Source organism: Acomys russatus, chromosome 10 (genome assembly GCF_903995435.1).
Source record: "Acomys russatus chromosome 10, mAcoRus1.1, whole genome shotgun sequence".
Classification (NCBI taxonomy): Eukaryota; Metazoa; Chordata; class Mammalia; order Rodentia; family Muridae; genus Acomys; species Acomys russatus.
In genome coordinates, this window is record NC_067146.1 from 32,914,888 (window position 1) to 32,937,444 (window position 22,557).

General features: G+C 38.0%; 1 protein-coding gene across 1 annotated transcript; it reads left to right on the plus strand.

The window, feature by feature from the left end:
• The first annotated feature begins 513 nt into the window (after window positions 1-513).
• Window positions 514-21,176, plus strand: Sem1 (SEM1 26S proteasome subunit). The gene is made up of 3 exons (XM_051151954.1): window positions 514-713; window positions 18,595-18,688; window positions 20,970-21,176. Exons 1-3 carry the CDS (start codon window positions 638-640, stop codon window positions 21,010-21,012), a joined length of 213 nt encoding a protein of 70 aa, XP_051007911.1. The 5' UTR covers window positions 514-637; the 3' UTR covers window positions 21,013-21,176.
• The last annotated feature ends 1,381 nt before the right edge of the window (window positions 21,177-22,557 follow it).

Genomic DNA, 22,557 nt, shown 5'->3' on the forward strand with positions numbered 1-22,557 from the left:
TACTATGTGCTTAGTTTAAGCACTAACCCTTCTCACATCTGTCATTGTCTAGTGTTTTTCCATGTGCCACAACAATTAAAATGAAGAAAATGAAACCCAAATTGGGGGGGGGGGGAGACACTACCTCTCAGATCAGGAGCATGGCATAAAGGGAAAATCGGAGGACAGTCAGGGTTGCTTAGTATATGAGTAACTTTGGCTGCTTCTGGTCCTGAGTTTCCTGTGATGTGGAGATACATACATAGCAGCATGCTCAAGGAATTGGCTAAGCCATGTTTTAAAGGGCCTGGCTCTTAGCCGATGTTAATTACTTCATCTTTCTAGATTTCTTTTCTTGATTGTAAGGTAATAATCTTTAGTACTTTTAAACGTTGTAACTACTTCACAGTCTGGCGACTACATGAATAATAAAACGAACTAACAAACTATAAGATAAAAACACTCCACTGTTTTTAAGCTACACCCGCAAGGAAGCGCTGGGAGGACCTTCGATATCCCAGCATTCCTCGCGCTGCCCGGTAGCTCTTCCCGGCTAGTCTCTATGGTCGCGCCGGCGTTGGTGGTACGGGCGCCGGGCGAGTTCTGAGGCTTCCAACTTTGCGGTCGACCTGATCGGTGTGGGCTTTGGCGCAGCGCGATGTCGGAGAAGAAGCAGCCCGTCGACTTGGGTCTCCTGGAAGAGGACGATGAGTTCGAGGAGTTTCCCGCGGAAGGTAACCGCCGGGCCTCGCGCTGGGCCTCGGGCCTCAGGTGGGGCGGCGCCGGGCCTGCTCGCTGAGTGCGCGGGGCTGAGCTGTGCCCGGCGGCGCGGATCCCGGCGCAGCCTCCCTCCGGATGTCCCGGCCTCGGAGTCCTGGTAGCCGTCGCTCCAGGTTTCGTGCCAGTGCAGCTAGAGTTTTGTGCCTCATCGCTGGGAGGGGCCAGGTGAATGAAGCCGAGCCCCCACGCCGCAGCGAGGTTGTAGCCTTTTATCTTCAGCCCGGGACTCTGCGTCTACACAGTCTCTTGTTTTGCTTCGGTTTTACAGCCTGCCTTTGGTATTAAAGTTCTCCATAATCCCAGGCTTGCCCCCAGGTAGCCAGTGCTGCCTACTCCTACTTAGGACGGCGTGATGAGCCCTGTGGAGTAGGATGGCACAGTCAAGTGTGGTGTACTCACTACAGATTTTGCCTTGACTTCCGCTCTTCTCCGATGACGGTCACTTGAAAAAACATAGCTCAGGCTTCCTAAAACTCTTAAACGTCTGCATTGTAAATTAACTCCAGTGCTAGGGCTGCTTTAGTTTTCTTACTGTGGCTAATAATACAGCTGATGTTGAAGAGATCGCTGCGATCTTGGGACCGTGAGTGCTTAGCTTGCATTAGCATAATCTACTTCTGCAAATACAGAAGTAAGTACTGCTGTACTTTGCCATTATTCACGTAAGGAAACTGAAGTTTGGAGCAATCGGGAAACAGGTCCATTATCAACACTATAGAAATGATGACACTGAAATAAGAATGCCTTGGTTTACATCCAAGCCCTTAACTTTAGCTGTTGTTAGATCTCTTTTGCTACGTAAAGTTTTCAGAACTGGTTACTTTATTGGCTGTTTTGAGTAGGATTTCCAAATATTTACCTTTCTGAAGATGGTAGGAAGAGAGTTGTGGTTAGTGCACATATGTGGCATCAAGCAATTATCACTTGACAAAAATTGTACCACGTTGGCCTATCATCATCTCATTGTGCATAAAACCACACCACTGGAACGTTTAGTCTGTTTATGTGTAGGGCAGTGTTTTAGTTTTAGTGAAAGAGAACATTAGTGTGCATATCGCACAACCTCATAAACCAATTTAGAGCACGTTTCCTTCCAGTTAGGCGAGTATAATATATTATGGGATAGTTTACCTTTTATTTTGGTAAAGAAGATATCTGTTCAGTCTGGTGTTTTGGTTTCAGATTAAATAATAGTGGCTAAATGTGGGCAGGGTCAGATTCCTAGTCCAACTCCCTCTTCAGGTGGTCTTTACTCCTTATTACATACAAGCTGTTAAGACACTTGATTTACATAATATGGTCTAACATCCCACCCTGAAGCAATAGAGGGTCACATGTTGAAAAATAAACAAAAACTCTTGAATTAAGTCGCCAGCTCATGATCTAAGAGGTCCTTGTGACCACTGCAATCACCCAAACTTACCCAAGTAGCTATTTAAAATAACTAGATAGTTGAGATTTTGACCAAAGGATGTAGAGGTAGCTGTTTACTTGATGGTGTACGAGACTCAGCACCTGTCATCAGCTTTGTGTAGTGTAGTGTGTGTCCTTCAGAGCCTGTGTTTTGAGCAGTAGTCTGTTTAAAGTGTTGGCGGTTGTATTGTGTTCCAACATTTCATTAAAGTTAAGGAAAAACAAAGATTCTGAAGACAAAAGAATGCTCAAGAGAGTTATTAGTGGAAGCGGCCCTGTCATTTATTGATCTTTCAAATTTGTTGTCTCCATTTGTATAGAATCTCATTTGTTGAGAAACCTTTATGTTTAAAATGAGAAGTAACAGTTGAAATGCACCTGAGTCTCCTCTGAAATGCATTTGTTATTCAAGTGCGTGTTTCTTCTCTAGGTCTCGGCTACATAGCCTTTCCTTGATTTGAATTAGAGAGATTTTACTCCATATAAAGTTAGCCTACTGGGTGAAACCACTAAATATTTACAAATTAAAACTTTTGATTCCAAATTCAAAGAAAAAGAAAGCCTGAAACAATATCACTGAAGAACTTTTTTTGTTTGAGAGTAAACATGTTCTTTCATATTTTTGGTGTTGTCATGGTATGCATTCTCTGTTGCTGTTGGAATGTGGTACATGAACCACCAGATTTGGCATTTGCATTGTTGCGGAGAATGTTAGAAACACTTCTTAGAATTTGAATCATTCATTATTTGCGTTTTCTGTTCAGTTATTAGTGCCCTGATTTACTTTCCAGTACTTTCTCTTTGGAAAACCTGTTTTTATCTTGTGATTGCTCTTTATGAAAAATACACCATTGACGAACTCACTAATAGAATAAGTGAAAACTTACCTGGCGTTATCTCTGTCCTCTATAAGATATCTTACTTCCAAGAGCTTTGTTAATCTGAGAGTGCTATAGAGTGGGGCTGAGCACTCTGGGTTGTCTGTAGACTATGGACTGTAGAGCTTGTCACAAGCAAGTCATTGAATTGTTTTCATAGTTTGTCTGTTGGGAGTGGTGTTGCTACAAGTCCTTCTAGATAAGAACCTGCTGGCTGGGATTTCAATTTAGAAATCTTAAAGAAGATACATTTTATTTTAAAAAGAAAATTTAATGTTTGCACTGAGATGTCATTGTTTCATCTTCTCTTCTTCTGTGTGAAGTAGAACATCTGGAATGAATCTCTGAAGGTACAAAGGAACAAATGTTCCATTCTCTCCCCCTACCTCCCAGTTCCCTTGTTTAGTCTGAATCTGTTCACATTGGCAATTCGTTTCAATTATTCTAATTGGTGGGTATGTACGTTAATGGTCATTAAGTAGAAGCTGTTACGAAATCATGTTTTGAATCTTTGTGGATCACATTTTACCCAATTTTTAGTTGTTTATGTTGAGTGAGAATAGGCTTTATAAGGAAGCCATTCAAATTCAAAGTTCTGGTATGGCTGATTTTAATATATTTCTGGACACCTTCAGAAAGTTAAGAGTTTTAGACTCAGTTAACAACTTTGTCTAGAGAACATTTCAAATTTTATCCATTATGCAGTTAGTTTGGTGGTTACAGAGTGGGTTATAACATTGAAGTTGTATGATTGAAACTTCTTTTTGCTTGTCAGACAGATGCTGAAAGGATTGTAAAGTATTGCTAATTTCTCTCTACTGACATTTAGAAGTGGGTGATGAAAGTGGGAAGAAACTGTGGTCATTTAGATTCTTTTGTTTAGTTGCTTTTTCCTTTTCCAGAGCTAAGATGTTTTGGCCTATACTGTCTTTTTTAGAGTATTTAAGTGAAATTGAGCAACAGGATTTGCAAGCATTCTGCTATGGTAACTATTGTGTTTTTCCTATAACCAGTAAGACATATGTCTATACTGAAAAATCACGAGTACAAAACTACCCACTACTTCCCTCTACTCCACTAAATTCCTAGATAAGACCTTGGTATGGCTGAGAATATTGAGAATCAGTCTGTTGAGTCCAACAGTGGGTTGATAACCCCAGAAGCTTCTGCTAGGTAATTAAAACCCTCTCACTCCTGTCTGACAAAGAAGGGCATCTTGTAGAGTGTTTTCATGTATCACAGTCACATGACTCATAGAAGTAAAAATGGTCAGCATTTTGTGTGTGGGAGACAAGGAATTTAAATATGTAGTTAGAATTTTATTGCTGTGAAGAGACATCTTGACCATGGCAAACTCTTACAAAGGAAACCATGTAATTGGTGCTGCCTTACAGTTTAGCAGGAAGCATGGTGGCATGCGTGTAGGCAGACATGATAGAGAGATAGCTGAGAGTTGTACATCTGAATCCACAGGAGGCAGAAAGAGGAGACAGTAAACAACTAGGCCTGGCTTGATCTTCTGAAACCTCAAAGCCTGCCCCCAGTGACATACTTCCTCCAACAAGCCACACCTACCTCATCAAGGCAACACCTTCTAATAGTGCCACTCCCTGTGACTGTGAGCATATGGGGGCATTTTTATTCAAACCACCATATGTGTGCTGTACCTAAGTGTACTTAAGAAAGAATTGTCATCATTAAAATATTAACATGAACATTGAATACTAACTGTACTAAGAAATTATCAGAAGGACTTTTTAGATAAATGTAGACGGCAGACAGGGCCATCGTTGATCACTTTTCATACTGTGCCAGTTGGTTTACCTACTACCAAAGAGGGCTTTGCTGTTAATGATCATTAAATGTAATGCAGTGGTCATATAAACAAGATCATGCAACATTTAAGTTAGTTACATGGTGCTAGTATGAAGAAAAAAATGTGTGTCATTCAAACTTTGAAAGAAGAAATGTAGTCTACCTGGTAAATACGGAGGTACCTACTGAAAGTCCATTTTTGGAAATTGTATTCTGAGCTGGGAAGATGGTTCAGTGATTAAGAGCATTGACTGCTCTTCCAGAGAACTGGGGTTCAATTCCTAGAACCCACATGGCAGCTCACGGTTGTTTGTAACTCTAGTTCCAAGGGATCTGACACCCTCACACAGACATTCATTCAGGCAAAACACCAATACACTTACTCTCTGGTATGAATATGGAAAACTCAAGTTTGGTTTTGTGTGGGTTTTTACATTCTCTGCGTTTGCTTAGCTCATTTAACACAAGATACTCCAAGCTAATCTTGTATTTCCTTACTTTGCTTGGAGTGGAGAACAGGATCTTGATTCTAGTTATGCTCATGGCTTCTAGCTGTTACTGCTCCCAGTGGAATGAACTAGAGAATATGTGTGTGTGTGTGTGTGTGTGTGTGTGTGTGTGTGTGTGTGTGTGTGTGTGTGTAAAACCAGAAATTCATATAGATCCTCCACTTGGAGTTCAGAACCACAAATTCTTTTAGCTTGTTTTCCTTTTCAATGTTTGTAACTCCCTTCTCTCGTTACTACGAAACACCTGACCTCTATATCTTAAATGTATTGTCTATTGGTTTATCCTATTTTCTGCTGGCCGGTAAAGCTCTGCTCACCTTATATGTGCTTAGCATTGTATATACCAGAGCTCGCTCTCTCCTCCTCCGCCTCTTTCTAATATGGATGACTTCCCCACTGGCTCCAGGCTGTCTGATACACCAGCCACACTGTTGCCTCTTGACAGAAATATTCTCTTTCATTAGCTTCTATTTTAAATTTAAATATATATCCTCAAATTTCCTTTGAGAAGAGTTATGCTGATAAGTATTTCCATTTGCAATTCACATTTTTCTATTGGTTATTTTGTTGTTGGTTGGTCAGTTTTTGTGTTTTTTTTTGCACTAGATATTAAACATTTTAGTCATTGACAATCTATTTCGGGTCAGTTTCATTCTTCTTTCAGGGGTGTGTGTGTGTGTGTGTGTGTGTGTGTGTGTGTGTGTTTGTGCATATGTATATTGAGGCTCAGAGTTGATGCCAGGGTTAACCTTCTCCATCTTATGTTTGAAGCCGGTCTCTCAGTGTACCTGGAACTCACCAGTTTGGCAAGACTATGTAGTCAGCAGACCTTCAGGATCTTCTCTTTCTCCCTAATACATACAGCAGGTGCATACCACCACGCTCACCTTTCTACATAGGTGCTGCGGGGCCAAACTCTGGTCTTCATGGTTGCACTACAGGCATTTTACCCAACTGAGCTATCTCCTAGCCCTTCTTTTCTGTCTGTTTATTTGAGTGAGATTAGCCAATATTCTTTCTTTGAATTGCTAACCTTAATAAATAATGATTTATGAGTAATTTTTTTTTTAGTCGTGAAAGGTTTTTCTAATTGTATTAGCCTGCTTTGGCTGCCAGAATAATACACAATAGACTTGATGGCTCACACAACAAAATTTTAGTTTCTCACTCAGTCTGGTGAGACAAGTGTTGACAGATTCATTCCTGTTAAAGAGGAAAGCTACCTTCTCTCTTTGGTACTCTAATCATATCACGAGGTCCCACCTTCGTGACCTCATTCCGTCCGAATTATCCCCCACCCCCATATTAATGTGCTATTCATATAAAATTTAAAGACACACAAGATGTATGTGTGTGCACATGTATACATACATACATATATATATATATATGTCGCATACTTTGCATGCACATGTATACATTGTTTAGGACTAAATAATTCCTATGGAGATAGGAGATAAGAGTTGTAAGTCAGAATGCTAAACAGTACAAACCAGTTCTTTGGAAACTAACTGAGTAACTATTTTAGTGCTTATGTAGAGTATGCAAACAACAGTTGTGATTTTCGTAGTGTTTAACATTACTGATTGTTAAGCTTTGCTCATTGAAAGCTCAATTATGAAAACATTAAAAAAGAAATCAAAAGATCACATAATTTTTACAATTTTAATTGTTTAAAAATCCACCAAATATCAATACCCGATTCAGTAGCTGTGGTGATGTTTTTATTTTGGAAGAGGTCTTTGCTTGCATTTCTTACCTCTCTCCATGTGCTTCTGTAGTTAACATGTAACAAGGGATTTATTCGTGTGGTATAGATTAATTACCTCCTATAAGTCTGGTACTAAGGAATACAGAGAGAAAATGACTTTAACTCCATTGCCAGTCCTAAATGTTTCACATAGTCCCATTTACTGTTCGTAGCAGCTCTTAGGAATTGGTATTTTACTAGAGGCTCAGCAAATAAAATAAAATAACCATTGTGATACTAAATAGGCACTGCAGTGAAACAAATTTTAACTCGATGGAGGATCTGTATTTGAATGTAGTTAGGAATATAAATGCTGAGGAATAAATACCAGTTGCTTTGTCACCAAGTAGAGTGCTTTAGTTTTGGGAAATGCCTATCTGGAGAGAATCTCTACCCTCGCCCCCCAATACGTATGTCCCTGATTAAACTTGAACAATTTTGGTTTAGTCTATATTATTTGTTGGGTTTCTGGGTTAGATTTCTGTTTCCTTCCTCTAGAGAGAGAGAGAGAGAGAGAGAGAGAGAGAGAGAGAGAGAGAGAGAGAGAGAGAGAGAGAGAGAGAGAGAGCGCGCGCGAGCGCACGCGCGCGCACACACACGTTGGGATATTAGAGTACAACTCACTGTCGAGACCAACAACAGTTCCAGAAAGAGGACATTATTTCCGTGTATTTAAGGCTTAAGTTAGCACTGTTGAACAGATATTTTAAGAGATGGAAACGGAGTGAACAGTGGGCTCAGTGGTTAAGAGCACCTCTTGTAGAAGACTTGGGTTCAATTCTCAGAACCCATGTGGCAGCTCACAAACACCTGTAACTCTAGCCCCAGGGGATCTGACCCCTCTTATGACTTCCTTGGGCACCAGGCATGCACACTAAGCACACACATGCGGGCAGAACATTCATATACATAATTAATAAATCTTTTTAAAAGAGAGAGATTGAAATATAGAAAAGAGGCTTCCAAAAGAAGGGATAAGTAAATGCTTAGTGGTGAAAATATGTGGGTATTTACTACTCGTGGATGAGCTAGTACTGGTGAGGTTGGTAAAGATTTGCTCTGCAAGCCTATTGAAGTGCACATGAAGGTGGAATGAGAGTCCAAGTTGTCCTAAGATTTGAAGTGGTTATAAGGGGTTTTATTGTTTTTTAAATTTTTGTTTATTTTGCTTTTGACAGTGCGGCGTGTGAGTTTTGTATAGGCAGTAATCTAAACCAGCAGAATTAATTTGCAAAGGTAGAACCAAAGTCAGATAGACTAAGTAGTAAATTATTGAAATAACTCAGATAAGAAGGGTCTCCAGTAGGTTATTAGGAGTGAAGTCAGCATGATAATGCATGCATAACAGGAAGCCAGTTGACAGCTTTGGTCTGCTAATTATATATGGGGTGCTAGGAACAATAAGAAATCAAGGGGGTTGACTTTGCACTTTTGTGCCAAGGAAATAGATGATGGAGCTCAGTTTGGAAAGCACTGAATAGTGAGAATCAGGGTCAAAATTTGAGCCAAGAGTTTAAGTCATAAGGGTGTTTTGAAAATAATGATTTCTGGCAACCCTATCAAATTAAATTGAAGGTACTGATTAATAAGAACAAGGTGGAAATATTTTGTGAAATATGTTATTAATGGAAAGAACTGGGTTTGAACTTTTTAAAAGGTAACTATAAATAGCTGTCTAGGTTATTTTGAGCATTAGACATTCATTTTGGACTCCTTGCCACAAGTAACTGAATGCTCATCATGGTCCGGGAAGTGCTTTTATGTGTGGATTGATTTTGCTTGTTTACTCTGAAGCTCTTCTTTGATATAAACTAGAGAAAGTACGTGAAACAGTGGTGCTGTGCTAGGGATTACTTCTTGTCTACTGCATAGATCTGTAGAATATAATATAGATATTTGCATTGGGATAACCTATAGATATCGAAGTTCTGGAAAGAATCTACTGTTTTTGTGATCTAAAGGAGGAAAACCTCTAAGTTGATGAGAGTAGGTGTGCAGCCGCCTCACATTTGTGTCAAGTGTTAACTTGTAATTGTTCTGTTTTCTTTTCAGCTCACTTGATAGTAAGTGTGAAGTTTCATATGTTTTCATCATGTGATGCTCTGCATATGCTCATGTGTTTTTCTGTTTGATGAGATTTAGTTTCATTTATTTTAAAAATATATATATGTTTTCTTTGAGAATTTCATACAGCACATCTGGTTGCATTCACCACCCCCTCAACTGTTTACACATCATCTCTCCTCAGCTTTGCGCACTCATTCTCCCGGTCCCCGAATAACCTACAGAGTTCAATTTGTGCTGTCCAAATACATACTCAGGGTGTGGAGCCTTCCAACCAGGAGCTACATCCCTAAAGAAAACTGACTCTCCCTCTTCCAGAAGGCATCAACTGTCCATAGCCTCAGATAGGGATAGGGGCTCAGTAACCCCCATCATGTTGGAATTCTGCTGGCTTGATCTTGTCAGGTCCCAGACACTGTTTTTCTCCTGTCCTCCAACCCCCTGGCTCTTGCAGACTTTTCACCCCACCCCCTCCATGATGTTCCCTGAGCCTTGGAGAAGGGGGTATACTATGCATGGCTCATTTGTGACTTTTGTTTCACAGGTACTCTCACTCTCTGCACTTTGACCAGTTTTAGTTAATCATCAGTCACTGCATAAAGAGATTTCTCTCACAGGGTCTGAGGGTTGCACAAATATGCGGGGAGAGAGACATGAGCTTAGAGGAGCTCTTGATACTATGTCCATGTGGCAGAATAAGAACAGGGGCTGATACAAAACATTCATAAACCATTACAATGCTAAGTAGAATTTTTACTTTTCTCCAAGGAGGCATACTTTATGCCTTTAAGGAATTTGTGAATATATATTAGAAGATAGAAATATTAAAAACATTTTCTAAGCAAAAAGCCATTTTGACACTTAGATGTCAGTGTAATAGATGAGATATTTGGTAGTCTCAGTTCTTTAAAAATTTAAATCATAATTTAAAATATAATTCTTGGTTGGCAAACGAGAAGAAAGCTAACCTTAAGACAAAGTAATAAATGTAGAATTACTAGAAATTTATTTTCAATTCTTTTAAAAACATGGCACTCTCTTTTTAAAACAGTTCACATCTGGAGACAGACATATTGAAGTAAATAGCTGTAATTATTTAATTAATCACAATTCTGGCAGTATGGTTAATGTTGAAGTTTAAAATGTATATTCATTTATATATTAAAGGACATTAAATATTAATAAGGCATTACTTAAGGCTTTAAAAATGAATGCTTAAATAAAATTGCTTGTCGATGTTGTGTTCTAATTGAAAATTAAAACACAATTCAAATATCTATTGCAAAAGATACCCATGTTATACACTCAGAAATGACATGAATTGTAACTTAGATGTATCTTTTATATTTGGTATGGAGGATTTATATGTACTGGAAATATTTTTTGGAGGTATTAGATTCTATTAAGCTTTTCATAGAACAAGGTGAGTACATAATCCTATTTACTAAGCAAAATTGCCAGTTCCCCTGTAAAATAGATGTTATATTCTGATTTGCCAGTGTAACTAATTTTCCTAATGTTCTTATCAAATAATTAAAAATGCTTACTAGTTGTAAGTCAAACAAAAACTATTTCTTGGCCTCAAAAGATGGTGCAGCTGGTAAAGCCCTTGCTCTCAAGCCTGACGATGAGCTGCAGTTTGATGTCCAGACTCCACACAGTGGGAGGAGAGACCTGGCTTACAAGCTGTCTTCCACGTACACACTGTGGCAGGTGCCTTCATGCACACACAGTAAATAAACAAGTGTCCATGAGAAAAAAATTATTTCTCAGATTCTTCATTTATAGTAATTGGAAGGATAGAATCTGAATCAACTTTACTTTATGATACCTATGATAAGGTATTAAATTTTAAATATGTATTCACATTTATAAGACTAATGAGGAATTTGATTCAGAATTTCTGTTTTGTCCAACAACAGTTATAAATACCATATAAGAATACCAGGAAATGAGCTGGCAAGGTATCAGGCTCAGTGAATAAAGCACATACTACCAAGCCTGACAACCTGTGTTTGTTTCTGGAACCTACATGGTAGAGGGAGAACCAGCTCCTGGGAGTAGTCTTCTGAATCCACATGCACACCATAGCATCTGCACCCACATACGTAGCCGTACTCGCATACAAAACATTTTTTAAAACTACCAGGGAAATAGAGAGCTATTCTCATGAATCTTCAAGCCTTGTCTGTGAATTTATTGCCTTCCTTCCTTTATGAGGCATTTTTCCCCCAAAGAACTTTATTTCTGCACTTTCCTTTCTCTCTTGTTAAAGCATGAGATGGCTGTTTAAAGGAAGGAAAGATGCTTTATTCTTTTATGCCAGGTGCTCATCTGTATTCAAGTGATACATTAGAAATCGTGTCATCTTAAGAAACAAAGACTTAGGTTAAGAATTTTGACTCAGATTAAGAATTCACACTTCATAAAACAAATCACCAACCCGGTTACATTTCTTGTTGGTGATTCTCTGAAGCATTTGGTTACAAACTGAGAAGTTTCTCCCTCTCACAAAGCTAAAAGAAGTAAGCCATCGTGGAGACATTTGAATGACATCAAGTAATAACAGTATTGAAACCAACATTTTGAATCAAATAATAATTTGGATTAAAATTTTCTGGAACCCTATAATTTTAGTGTTTCTAAAAAGGCAATTGCTTTAGAAGACAATTAAGGTTCTGCAGTGCTTTTGAAAGACTTCATAAGCTTTATCAAAAAAGCGTTATATTTTTATTATTTTATATTTTTAACTTACATCTTTCCACACATGATCATTTCCTTTTTAGGGACCAGTACAAATGGAAACTGCTTACTTAATAGGAAATTATTTAGCTGGAAGTGTTTCAGGGTGACTGCAGTCTTAATGTTTAAGTGCCTTATATGGTCTGACATTGTAGTTTTACTCACGTTTCACTCCCTTTTTTCAAAAACATAGTGTGAAGTCTTTATTCAGGTTATTGTTTAGCTAATTTTGTTTTTAAACTTTAAACTCCCTTAGATATGATTATATAAATTCCTAAAAGTATCTCAACAGGTATTTGACATTTCCTGTTTCTATGCTTTAGCCAAACAGAATATTTACAACCATGTTTTTAAGACTGGAGGGGTGGAGGATTAGTTTTTAAAAGTTAATATCGTTTTGTGAGGCAGCCTTTTCTTCATCTGGTTTTGATTGTGGTGGTGGTGATTATTCTCAAACCAAATGGGCTAATGTAGAGTGATCTTTAAGACCCTTTCTAGTTCCAAGTATCAGTAATTTTTAAATAGTCATGTCTTGACCATCTTATAAAAACTTCAAGTACAAAGCCTAAATTTGTTGTAAGGCACTTTAGTGAAGTAGTTTCCTTTGAATTTTAATAAGAAAGGGTTTAGTATTACCATTTCTTTAGGCAGGGCAGAGGAATAGTTAGATTACTAAATGGCCACAGAACTATAGTCAATACGGTAAGACTGGAGGAAGGGCAGGGAAGGGAGTGGGATATTATCAGCCAATGCTCATTGCATGTAAAAGGATAATAAATTCAGTTATTCTCTTACAAGTTTGACAGTCAATACCAGGTTATTTTAAATAAATCTGGTATTGTTTGAAGGCTTTGTTCAATTTAAATTAAAAAAGAAAAATCATCACATTGATCATTGGTGATTTAGTTACATAGAAAAACATTATGTGAAACGAAGCTTTTAAAATATTTTTTATTTATGTGTATGTGCCTATGTGAGAGTATGCCACATGCATGCTGCTTGCATGCAGGTGCACACAGAGGGCCAGGAAGGATGTCAGACTCCCTGGAGCTGGAATTAAAGGTGGTGTGAGCTGGGACCCACACATGGGTCTTCTAAAAGAACTATAAGCACTTAACTGCTGAGCCAAGTCTCCAGCTCCGAAGTTCTTGTTGTATTTAAATTTTGATCCTAGCATCCATTGTCTCTTTCATGTAATTTCTCTCTCATCGATTTCATGTAATGGTTCTCTTTGTGTTATTAACAGCAAAAGGCACAGTGATAGTCCATGAAGGAAATAATCTCATCCAAATTGACATAGCTGTGTTAAGTGTAGGGAAACAATGCGTAACTTAAGATATTTAGGAATTAAAATTGGAAAAGATGTGACTGGCAGTTGAAGGAGGAAGAGTAGCTAAGATGTCTTCCACGTTCTGTTCTTTTCCAGTTTGTGAAACAAGGTAAATGGAAGTGCCTGACAGAACAACTTAAATGGGAAACATTTTATTTTGGCTCACAGATTGAGGGAGCTGTCAGCCCAGCAGAGCAGAGAATGCATGGTCCCCAGGGTGTGAGGTGGGGACTTGTTCACATGACTGTACTTAAGAAAGGTAGAAAGCTGGACCGGACAGCCGTCCAAAGCCCAGGCCTGGTGATGTTCTTTCCCCAGCCAGGCCTACCTCTTAGAAGCTCTACAACCTTCAGAAGAGTGCCACAGGCTATGGACTGATATTTAAACATGGACTATTTCAGATTCAAGCCTAAGATTGAAATCTCCGTAGCTGTTTTTCTTTTTCTTCTCCCTTTATTGAAAATAGATTTAATTTTCACATGATATCTTGATTATGGTTTTCCCTCCCAGTTCTTCCCACCTGTAGCCACTCCCTTTCTGTCTCGCATTAGAAAACAAACGTGCTTCTAAGGGATAATAATAAGATAAAACAAAAACTAACCATCAGAACTGGACAAAAGAAATAGAGAAAAAGAGCCCAAGAGAAGGCACAAAAACACACTCGGGAATCCCATAAAAACACTAAACTCAAAGGACCTGTGCAGACCTGTATAGGCCTGTACATGCTGTGTTTCTAATAGGTCACTAGAATAATGAAACTAATGATTAGGACATACTTACAGAAAATACCCGGTTATTGCTGGGTTTTGGATGAAGGGGAGGAAAATTATTAACTAACAATTACTATTATCCAGGGTGTTAATAGTGATACTCAAAATTTCTACAGGGTGGTATTCACCAAGGTGGAGTTTTGTGCTTTTTTTTTTTTTTTTTTTTTTTTTTTTTTGACAACTTGACACACACTAGGGCCATCTGGAAGAGGGAACCTCAACTGAGAAAATGTCCCTACCATATTGTCCTGTACATAAGCCTCTGAGTCATTTCTTTGATTATTGATTGATGTGGGAGGGCTCAGCCCACTGTGGGTGGTGCCAGTCCTGGGCCCTGGGCTGTTGACTTAGCTGAAGAGGCCAGAAAGTCTCACCTTCTCATTTGTCTTAAAGATTCAGAATTAACTTTATCCAGATCTACAGAAAGTGATCTTACAGTAGGAAGCTTGTGCTGCCTTGTCTAACTTAGTGGTGATGCTGTTTGTTCTGTTGGCTAAGGTGACAATGGTTCTGCTGCACAATTTCCTCTTTATAATGAGGAAGCAGCCTGTCCTGTTTACCACCCATTTTTCATTCCATAATTTTAATACTGGTTAATGAGCTTTCCTAAGTTGCAATAAAGTTTTGCAAAACGATCACTTCTAATTCTGTCATTTTTTTGTACTTACACAAATAGAACTATAAAGAATATTATCTATCTTTCTGTCCAGTATTTGTTGAAGACTGGTGTGGTTTTGTTGTCCTTTTTCCTAATTCAATATGTTACTCCTTAAAGGAAATTTCTGTGAGCTTTTACATGCTTTCTGGCATTAAAAAGAAATCTCTTAACTTGCCCAGTGGTTTGCATGTCACAGATTTGAAATCAACCATTTCTTCAGGAAGCCGTGGTAGCTTTTATAATGGTGGAATAAATGAATAATGTTTGAATTAAGTTCAGAAGTAGAAGTCAAGTAATGAGTGGGTTTAAAAGCTAGTACAAAGAGATACAGAACAGCATTAGATGTGTAGTCGTTTACAAAATTCTAATCTGTCACGATTGTTGGGTGGGTTAAGAATTACGAATGCTTGCTTTGCATGCATGAGGACGTGAACTTGAATCCTCAGAATCCATAGCAAAGCTTGGTTATGGTTAACGGCTGCACATGCTTGTGACTCCAGAACTGTAGTGGGCAGAGATAAGAACACAGCTGCCTGCCAGCCCACTCCAGACTCACTGACAGACCCTACCTTAATCAGGTGGGGAGGGAGAGAGCAGAACACTTAATGACCTGGGCTTCCACACATGTGCATGTGCACTCCTATACTCACATGTATGCCTATATACACCAAAGAAAATTTTAAGTAATTTCAAAATATGAAGTGTAAAATTAGGAACTAATTAAGAATTAAAGATCTTATGTGTCATTCTTCATTACAGTTTCTACATTAGAGGGATGTACATAAGACATGACAAACATGAAGGAACTAAGAGTAGATTTGATTATTTAAATTTTTTTTTCTTCCCATCTTTGATACTTCTAGTAAAGGACTTTTCTATATAGTTGTGGCTGGCTTGGAATTCATGAACTTCTGTTTTAGTTCTGGGATTACAGATGTGTACTGCTATACCTGGAAAAATAAAACAAATATATTAAACCTGTAATCATGTCAGTCAAGATTATAGCAGTTGTGTAAACCTAAGCAGGAGTTCGAGTGCATACACTTCTGTTTCTAGATAATTTGGTATCATTTAAAAAGAAAGAAAAGAGAATTAAAGTAGCATCTCTTTGGAGACTAAATTTTCATCAGGATATGAAGTAGAAAGAACAGGTGAAAAAAGGATAGTGTTTTTTTTTTTTTTTAATATTTTTGAAATTACAATATAATGGATTTTTCCTTTCTCTTTTCTTCCTCTAATCTTCTCCTCCCCAGCTCTTTTTCAAATTCTTGGCCTCTTTTTCTCTGTTGTTGGTGGTGATGTGTGTTCCTAAATATATAAATACAGTGCACACAGTCTGTGTAATGTCACTTGTATATGTATGTTTTCAGGGCTGTTTGGTACTGGGTAGCCAGTTGGAACCAGCTGCTGTATGCTTCCCCAGGGGAACACTATTTCTCCAGCTCTCACCATTCCTTAGTTGCCTGTAGTTCTATCTTTCTTTAGTGTTGAAGCCTCATGAGCCTTCTCCCTTCCATCTTACCATGTCTCTTGGTCAGCTCTTAGTTAGCCATGTTTGTGAGACTTTGTGGGTGTAGTTTTTGACATTTCTAAGAGACACAATCTCACAGCAAACTTCCTATTTCTCTGGCTTTTACGGTCTTTGTGCCCCATCTTCTGAAATGATCTCTGAACCTTAGGTGTAGGAATTGTGTTGTAGGTGTGTCAGTTGGGGCTGGGCATGCTCACTTTTTCTCCGAATTTTGATCAGTAGTGGTTTCCTGTAATATTCTGCATTTGTTGAAAAGCAAATTTTCTGTGATGAGTGAGAACTTATCTCTGTGTATATGTGTAAATATTTAGAGTGTAGTTAAGGGTTGGTTGTGCTGGTTTAGAAAAGTGGCTGTAGGTTCTGCTCCCAAGTTCTGTGTCCTAGGATAGTTGCCTAGATCTGCAGTACCAGGTATGATTTCCCTCCTGTTTAGCAGGCCTTAAGTCCAGTTCTACAGCATTTGGTTTACCATCAAACTATGTGCGCTGCTACTGCATACTTCGAGATATGCTGCCAGGCTGGTCATCGTTGGTTTATAGGCACCAAAGCTGGGTAAGAGTATTGATTGATTCCTTCCTTTTTAAGCTTGCATGTCAACCTTCTGGTACCATGAAATACAGTCCTTAGATAGGAGGTAGAAGCTTTCAGATCACATCCAACTCAAGTCCTCTGGCCCATGTATTCCAAGTGCATGGTGTCTTAGCAATAGGAACTTGTCTACTGTGAATGTTCATTCTAGATTAAAGATAAAAGGAATAGAAGATCAACTTTAGGATGATTTTAGGAGCTAAATAAGCAAAAATTGTTGCATTATAGAAAAGGGATTTTAGGACAATTCCTTTGCTTTTTTTTCTGTAGGCTAGTTAAGTTGGATTTGTGTCCAGAGTCAGTTTTATGTAGAAGGTGTAAAGGATGGTTCATCAGTGGAGTCACATTTGGAAATGAACAGTGTAGTGCTGGACTGTTACTGCAGGATACACTAAAGCAGAGGGTGGGTCAGCAATGCAGTTCCCAGTTCAGACATCCCATGAGATAGTATCCAAAAGCACAAAGAAAAGGATATTTGGAGGTAACTTACATTTCGCTGTATGCCTCTTACTTTCTGAAATAGAAGTACTAACTAAATGCTGGTTGTAGTAATGCCACCTAATTGGTTAATCCTTTGTTTGAATACAGAGTCGGTTAGAGCTTCTGTGCTCTTAGTATTATTTTAGCAGTAGATATTTTTGTAAGTATATGTGTATACATATATACAGATATGTGTACACATGTGTGTCGAGGCCAGAATTGAATGTCAGCACTCTTTCTCTATTCCTCTTAGCCTGTGTTGATGCAGGAACTCACAGATATTTCTCCATTCCGGGCACCTGCCACCACAGGTGCTGGGACTCTGAACTCAATTCCTTATGCTTGCACACTTTATAACCAGTCTCTCCAACCTCAATAGATAGTAACTAACCCTTTATAAGAACACCTAAAGGTATTTACACAGGTGTTTTTCTGGTTCTGAGTAAAGCTGAAATCTATCTAAACTAGAAGGAAAGAGAAGAAGAAAAATATTGAAGGACGACCGCTACACCACCCCCATACATTTTCTTCTGTCAAAAGTCAAAACGGGGCTTCCTGGTGCACATCTGTGATTTCAGCATTTGGGATATGGAGGCAGGAAGATCAAGAATGCAAGGCCACACTCTACAACACAATGAGGCTAACACAGGTCTTGAATTGAGATCCTGTCTCAAAAAACAAGTGCATGACAAAAAAAAAAGTCTAAATTGTATATGTTTTTTATTTGCTAAGTATTAGTGGTGGCTTATCGTTTGAATTAGTTTCTTTTTAGTTGTTTGAGGCTTTCATACCATGTGTTTTGTTCCTATTCATCCCTTGCCCCAAATTCTTCCCAGATGTACCTCTCTTCCCTACCCACCCAACTTTGTGTGCTTCCCATGTATTCAGAATATTTGGCCTTCCCTGGAGCATGGTAACTTACTACAGGCTCTTAGAGAAAAACTGACTCTTGCTTTCAAAGCAGCTATTAGGTGCCAACAGCTCCTCAGCCGGGCACAGGCGCTCATGCCCACATCCCCTCCGTGCTGGGATCTGACCTGGTTTGTCTTTACACGAGGATGGTGTGTGCTGACAAAATCACTTTGAGTTAATTCTGTGCAACTTCCCTGACTGTATGAGGAAGTGAGAACAAGATAACAAAAGCTTGGAGAGGTTAGAGGGAGATTACAGTTTTTCTTAGGCAAGTTGATTTATTTCTTAGGCTGTTTTGTTTTTGAGTTGTGGGAGTACTTAAGGGCAAGTTCTCTGAGGTTTTTATGTTTTTGAAACTAACGTGAGAAATACTGAGACATCTTTTCCATCTTTAGACTGGGCTGGCTCAGATGAAGATGAAGATGCACATGTCTGGGAGGACAACTGGGATGACGACAATGTAGAAGACGACTTCTCCAGTCAGCTGCGGTAGGTTCCCAGCCAGGGTTGCGATAGCTCAGCTTAATTCATTGAAACCATCCATGTGGCTTAACATCCATCCATAGCTGTCCTCTTAGAACTTCATCTAAAATAAGACACGTCACCTTCACCCTTTGGATTCCTAAGCCAGGCTATTTCAGGAAATTGCATACAACTTTGTTCCTTTAAAAAGGTAGTGAAATAGAAGCATGTTTACTATTTTTCACTAACATGATCCTGTCAACATTTCTTTTCAACCAGTATTGAATAACTGAGGAGAAATTAGAGTCATAGAAGTAATTGGGGAATTCAATTAGTCATTCTCAAATTGGAGATTGAAGTTACAGTAGTCTGTTGTATTTAGATACAAATTCACTTTATTTGCCTATTCTGGACACTTCATGTAAATGTTATAAAAGATACGTTCTTGTAAATCTAGCTTCTTCCACTTAGCGGAGTCTTTCCCAATATCAGAAATGTGGTAACATATTTTAGTACATTATGCTTTTTTATAACCCAGTGATTCTCTAATGTAGGATATACCATATTTTATGTATTTGCCACTTAGGGGCCATTTTTGCTTTTTATATGCTGTGTGCATAATGTGCTCCTGTAACACACATGTGCATGTATTTGAGCACCTATTTTCAGGTTTCAGGGAATATGAAATGACATTTCTGGGTTGTATGGTAATTCTCTGTTTTTAACTTTTTGAAGAACTGTCAGACTTGTCTATAATCACTGAAAAGTTTTCCCAGTAGCAATGATAAAACATATATTATTCATTTATTTTTTTAAAAATGTAGCCTTCTTGTAAGTAAAGGCTATAAAGCAGTATCTCCTTGTAATTCCAATTTTAATTTTTCTAGTGACTAAGGTTTTGTGTGCTTCTTGACCATGTGTAGTAACATTTGTGGGAGATTAAGTCCTCTTCCCATTTTAAAGGCACAGTTTTTGTTGTATGGTGAGACTTCTTTGCATTGTCTTGGTATGAAAACCTTGTCAGATATTCTGCTGAGTTTTCTCCTTTGTCACTTGCAGAATTTTAAAGTTTGGTGGTTGAATTTATTTATTTATTTTGTTTTGTTACTGATACTTTTGGTATCAGATTTAGGAACTCATTACCAAATTCAAGAAAATGAAGATTTATCCCAGTGTCTTTCTGGGAGAATTATATAGCTTAGCTCTTACTGCTAGGTCTTCCGTCCATTTTGAATGAATTTTGTTCTGTGTGTATAACTCTCTTTTACATGTAAACATCCCAATACCATTTGTTGAATAGGAACTCCTTCCTGTGTATAGCAGTTATGCTTTGGATGACTGTACAAATTGGTAAATTTTTGATATTCAGGTAAACTTTGAAAATCTCAAAAGTTTTGTTTAAGTGTCTAAAAATATAGCTGAATAGTAGGGTGTCCACCTTGCATGCATGAAGCACTGGTTTTAGTTCTTCTCTCCACCCAAACAACCAAACCAACCAAAACTTAACTTTTAGGGCTTGAGAAGATGGCTCAGTTGTTTACACACTTGATGCTCTTGAGGAGGACCCAGATTCAGTTTCTGGTACCCACATTACGGTGGCTCACAACCATCTGTGACTCTGTTTCCAGGGTATTCAGCACCCTCTTCTGACGTCTTTGGGCAGTAGGCATATAAGCAGTACACACATGTGCATTCAGGCAACTTCAGACACATAAGATTGATAACTCTGAAAGAATATTTTAGATTATATCTAAATGTACATTAAAAATAGGACTTAGGTGATGGAGATTGATTTTCATTCAGAATTTTAGACGCACCAAGATAGGAAAGATGTTCTCTTCATGGCTGTCACATACAAATAGCCAAAATACTAAGAATGTAACATATATATAATTCCTGATTGTGTCATGGTTATTCTTGCTATAGGTAGTTTATTGTACATATGTGGAATAATATAAATGTATATGTAAAAAAATAAAAATTTAAAATAAAAAGAAATAGGACTTTAGTATAGTATTTGCAAGGTTCTTGGGAGATAGTCTCTCATCTATTCTGTAAGTAGATTCATATATGAAAAAATTAATAAACATAAACTTTAGAGGATAGTTTTTTAAAAATTACTATTATATTGACTGATATCCAATTTCCTCCTTATGGTTTCATTTTAGGAACTAAAATACAGCTATATTGTAATGTTTTTAAGCTAGTCACTCAAGCTTAATTTATTTACTCTATTGTGTCTTAAAAACAACTGCTTGGGGATTTATCAGAGAGAACACTAATACTGTGCTTCTTTGTCTTTTTTCAGCGCTGAGCTAGAGAAGCATGGGTACAAGATGGAGACTTCATAGCATCCAGAGATGTTGCAAGAACCTTAAACATGGACTGTGGATTAAATTCTAGGACAGAGAGACCAGGATGGGATACTTTGCAGAATGTTTATTTCATTATCTGCTTGGATTTATTTTTGTTTTTATAACAAAAAAAAAATAAGTAAATAAATGTTTTGATCTAATCTTTTGTTCAGATGCCTTGATCTTTTGTCTCTATTCCTTAATTTTATATTCATGCTTTTCAAGAAACTTATTATATTGTCACAGTAAAAGTTCACATTTTAACATCTTTAATATTAATCAAGTAGATGTTGGGATTCATCAGATTTCCAGGTCCAGTTTTACAAGATATTTCTTTTATATCACATTAAACCTTAATATCTTCTGTGTTTTGATATTGTAGGCAACGTTTACTGAAATGTATAAGAGGGCTTATCAAACCCTGTGATTTTAAAATATTAATCATTTTAAATTTCTGTAACGCACTTAGCTCCTGAGCCATTAATAATGTTCTTAGTGGTTGGTAGAGACCATTGTCTCTTTGGTTACACTTCTCTATTAAAATTAGGGAATTGAGCTTGGGACACTTTGGCACCATGTGTGTTCTCAGCTGCTGCATACAGTCATTTCACATAGTAGTGTTTCTGGAAGCTATTATTCTTGCTGTGCTTACTGCTTGAGTGAGGTTTAATTTAGTGCATAAAGAACTTTTTGAAGAAATATATAAGATGATTTTAGAAATAGTTATGAACCTAAATGCCTTACTTATTAGGGAGTAGAATATCAGTATCCATACTAACCAAGCTGAAATGGGGGAAAAAATCCTGCCCTTTGACAGAGAACTGACAGTTTGTACCACTTTGAACCCACCTATCTATGACATTGGGGAATGGTCTTGGGTTTGTTTGGGGTTTTTTGTTTGTTTGTTTTCCTTTTCTTTTTTAGCTACTTAATGTCTCCTGTTTATCACTCAACCTTAGCTTTCATCTATATTCTTTTTTTTCTTTTTTTTCATCTATATTCTATCCCTGAGTAATTTTAAATACAAGTTTTAGCTAGCATAAGTCAGTAAACACACTAAAAGTAGTTTGTGATTTGAAATACAATGTTATACCTTAAAATGACTTCAGACATAAAGATGTGTATTCTTGTCTTGACTACCTGGTAGAACTGGTAAATAAAGAGATGAAATAAAGAACAAAAAAGAATTTGGACAGAGTAAATGCCCTGTACACGTAGTTGGTATTTTTGCGAACGGAGTGCCACGGTCACCCAGCGGGCATGTGTTGCCTGGCTGTCGCTTCAGTACTGTTGAGGTAGCTCTCGCAGCTTTTCCTGAGCAGCTCCCTCCTGTTCTGGGAAGCCTACAGGACGAGTGCTTCCAGCTGTGTTGCAACCTCCTTTCTGCATGAACTTCAGCCAAAGCATGCAGTGTTCTCTGCAGTAGAGACCCACTGTCTAGTTCTCCGCTGCAACCAACAACTAGCGGTAGCCTTGACATTTTGTGTGGCCAATAACTAACCCAGAGAGGTGGCTCACTCCTAGCACTCTGATTTTCTTCCA

What these genes read in the sequence shown, in the direction of transcription:
- Sem1 (XM_051151954.1), top strand. Translation starts at nt 638, where the DNA reads ATGTCGGAGAAGAAGCAGCCCGTCGACTTGGGTCTCCTGGAAGAGGAC. An exon ending in CGAGGAGTTTCCCGCGGAAG is followed by an intron (nt 714 to 18,594) that starts GTAACCGCCGGG and finishes TTCCATCTTTAG; the next exon opens with ACTGGGCTGGCTCAGATGAA. An exon ending in GACTTCTCCAGTCAGCTGCG is followed by an intron (nt 18,689 to 20,969) that starts GTAGGTTCCCAG and finishes GTCTTTTTTCAG; the next exon opens with CGCTGAGCTAGAGAAGCATG.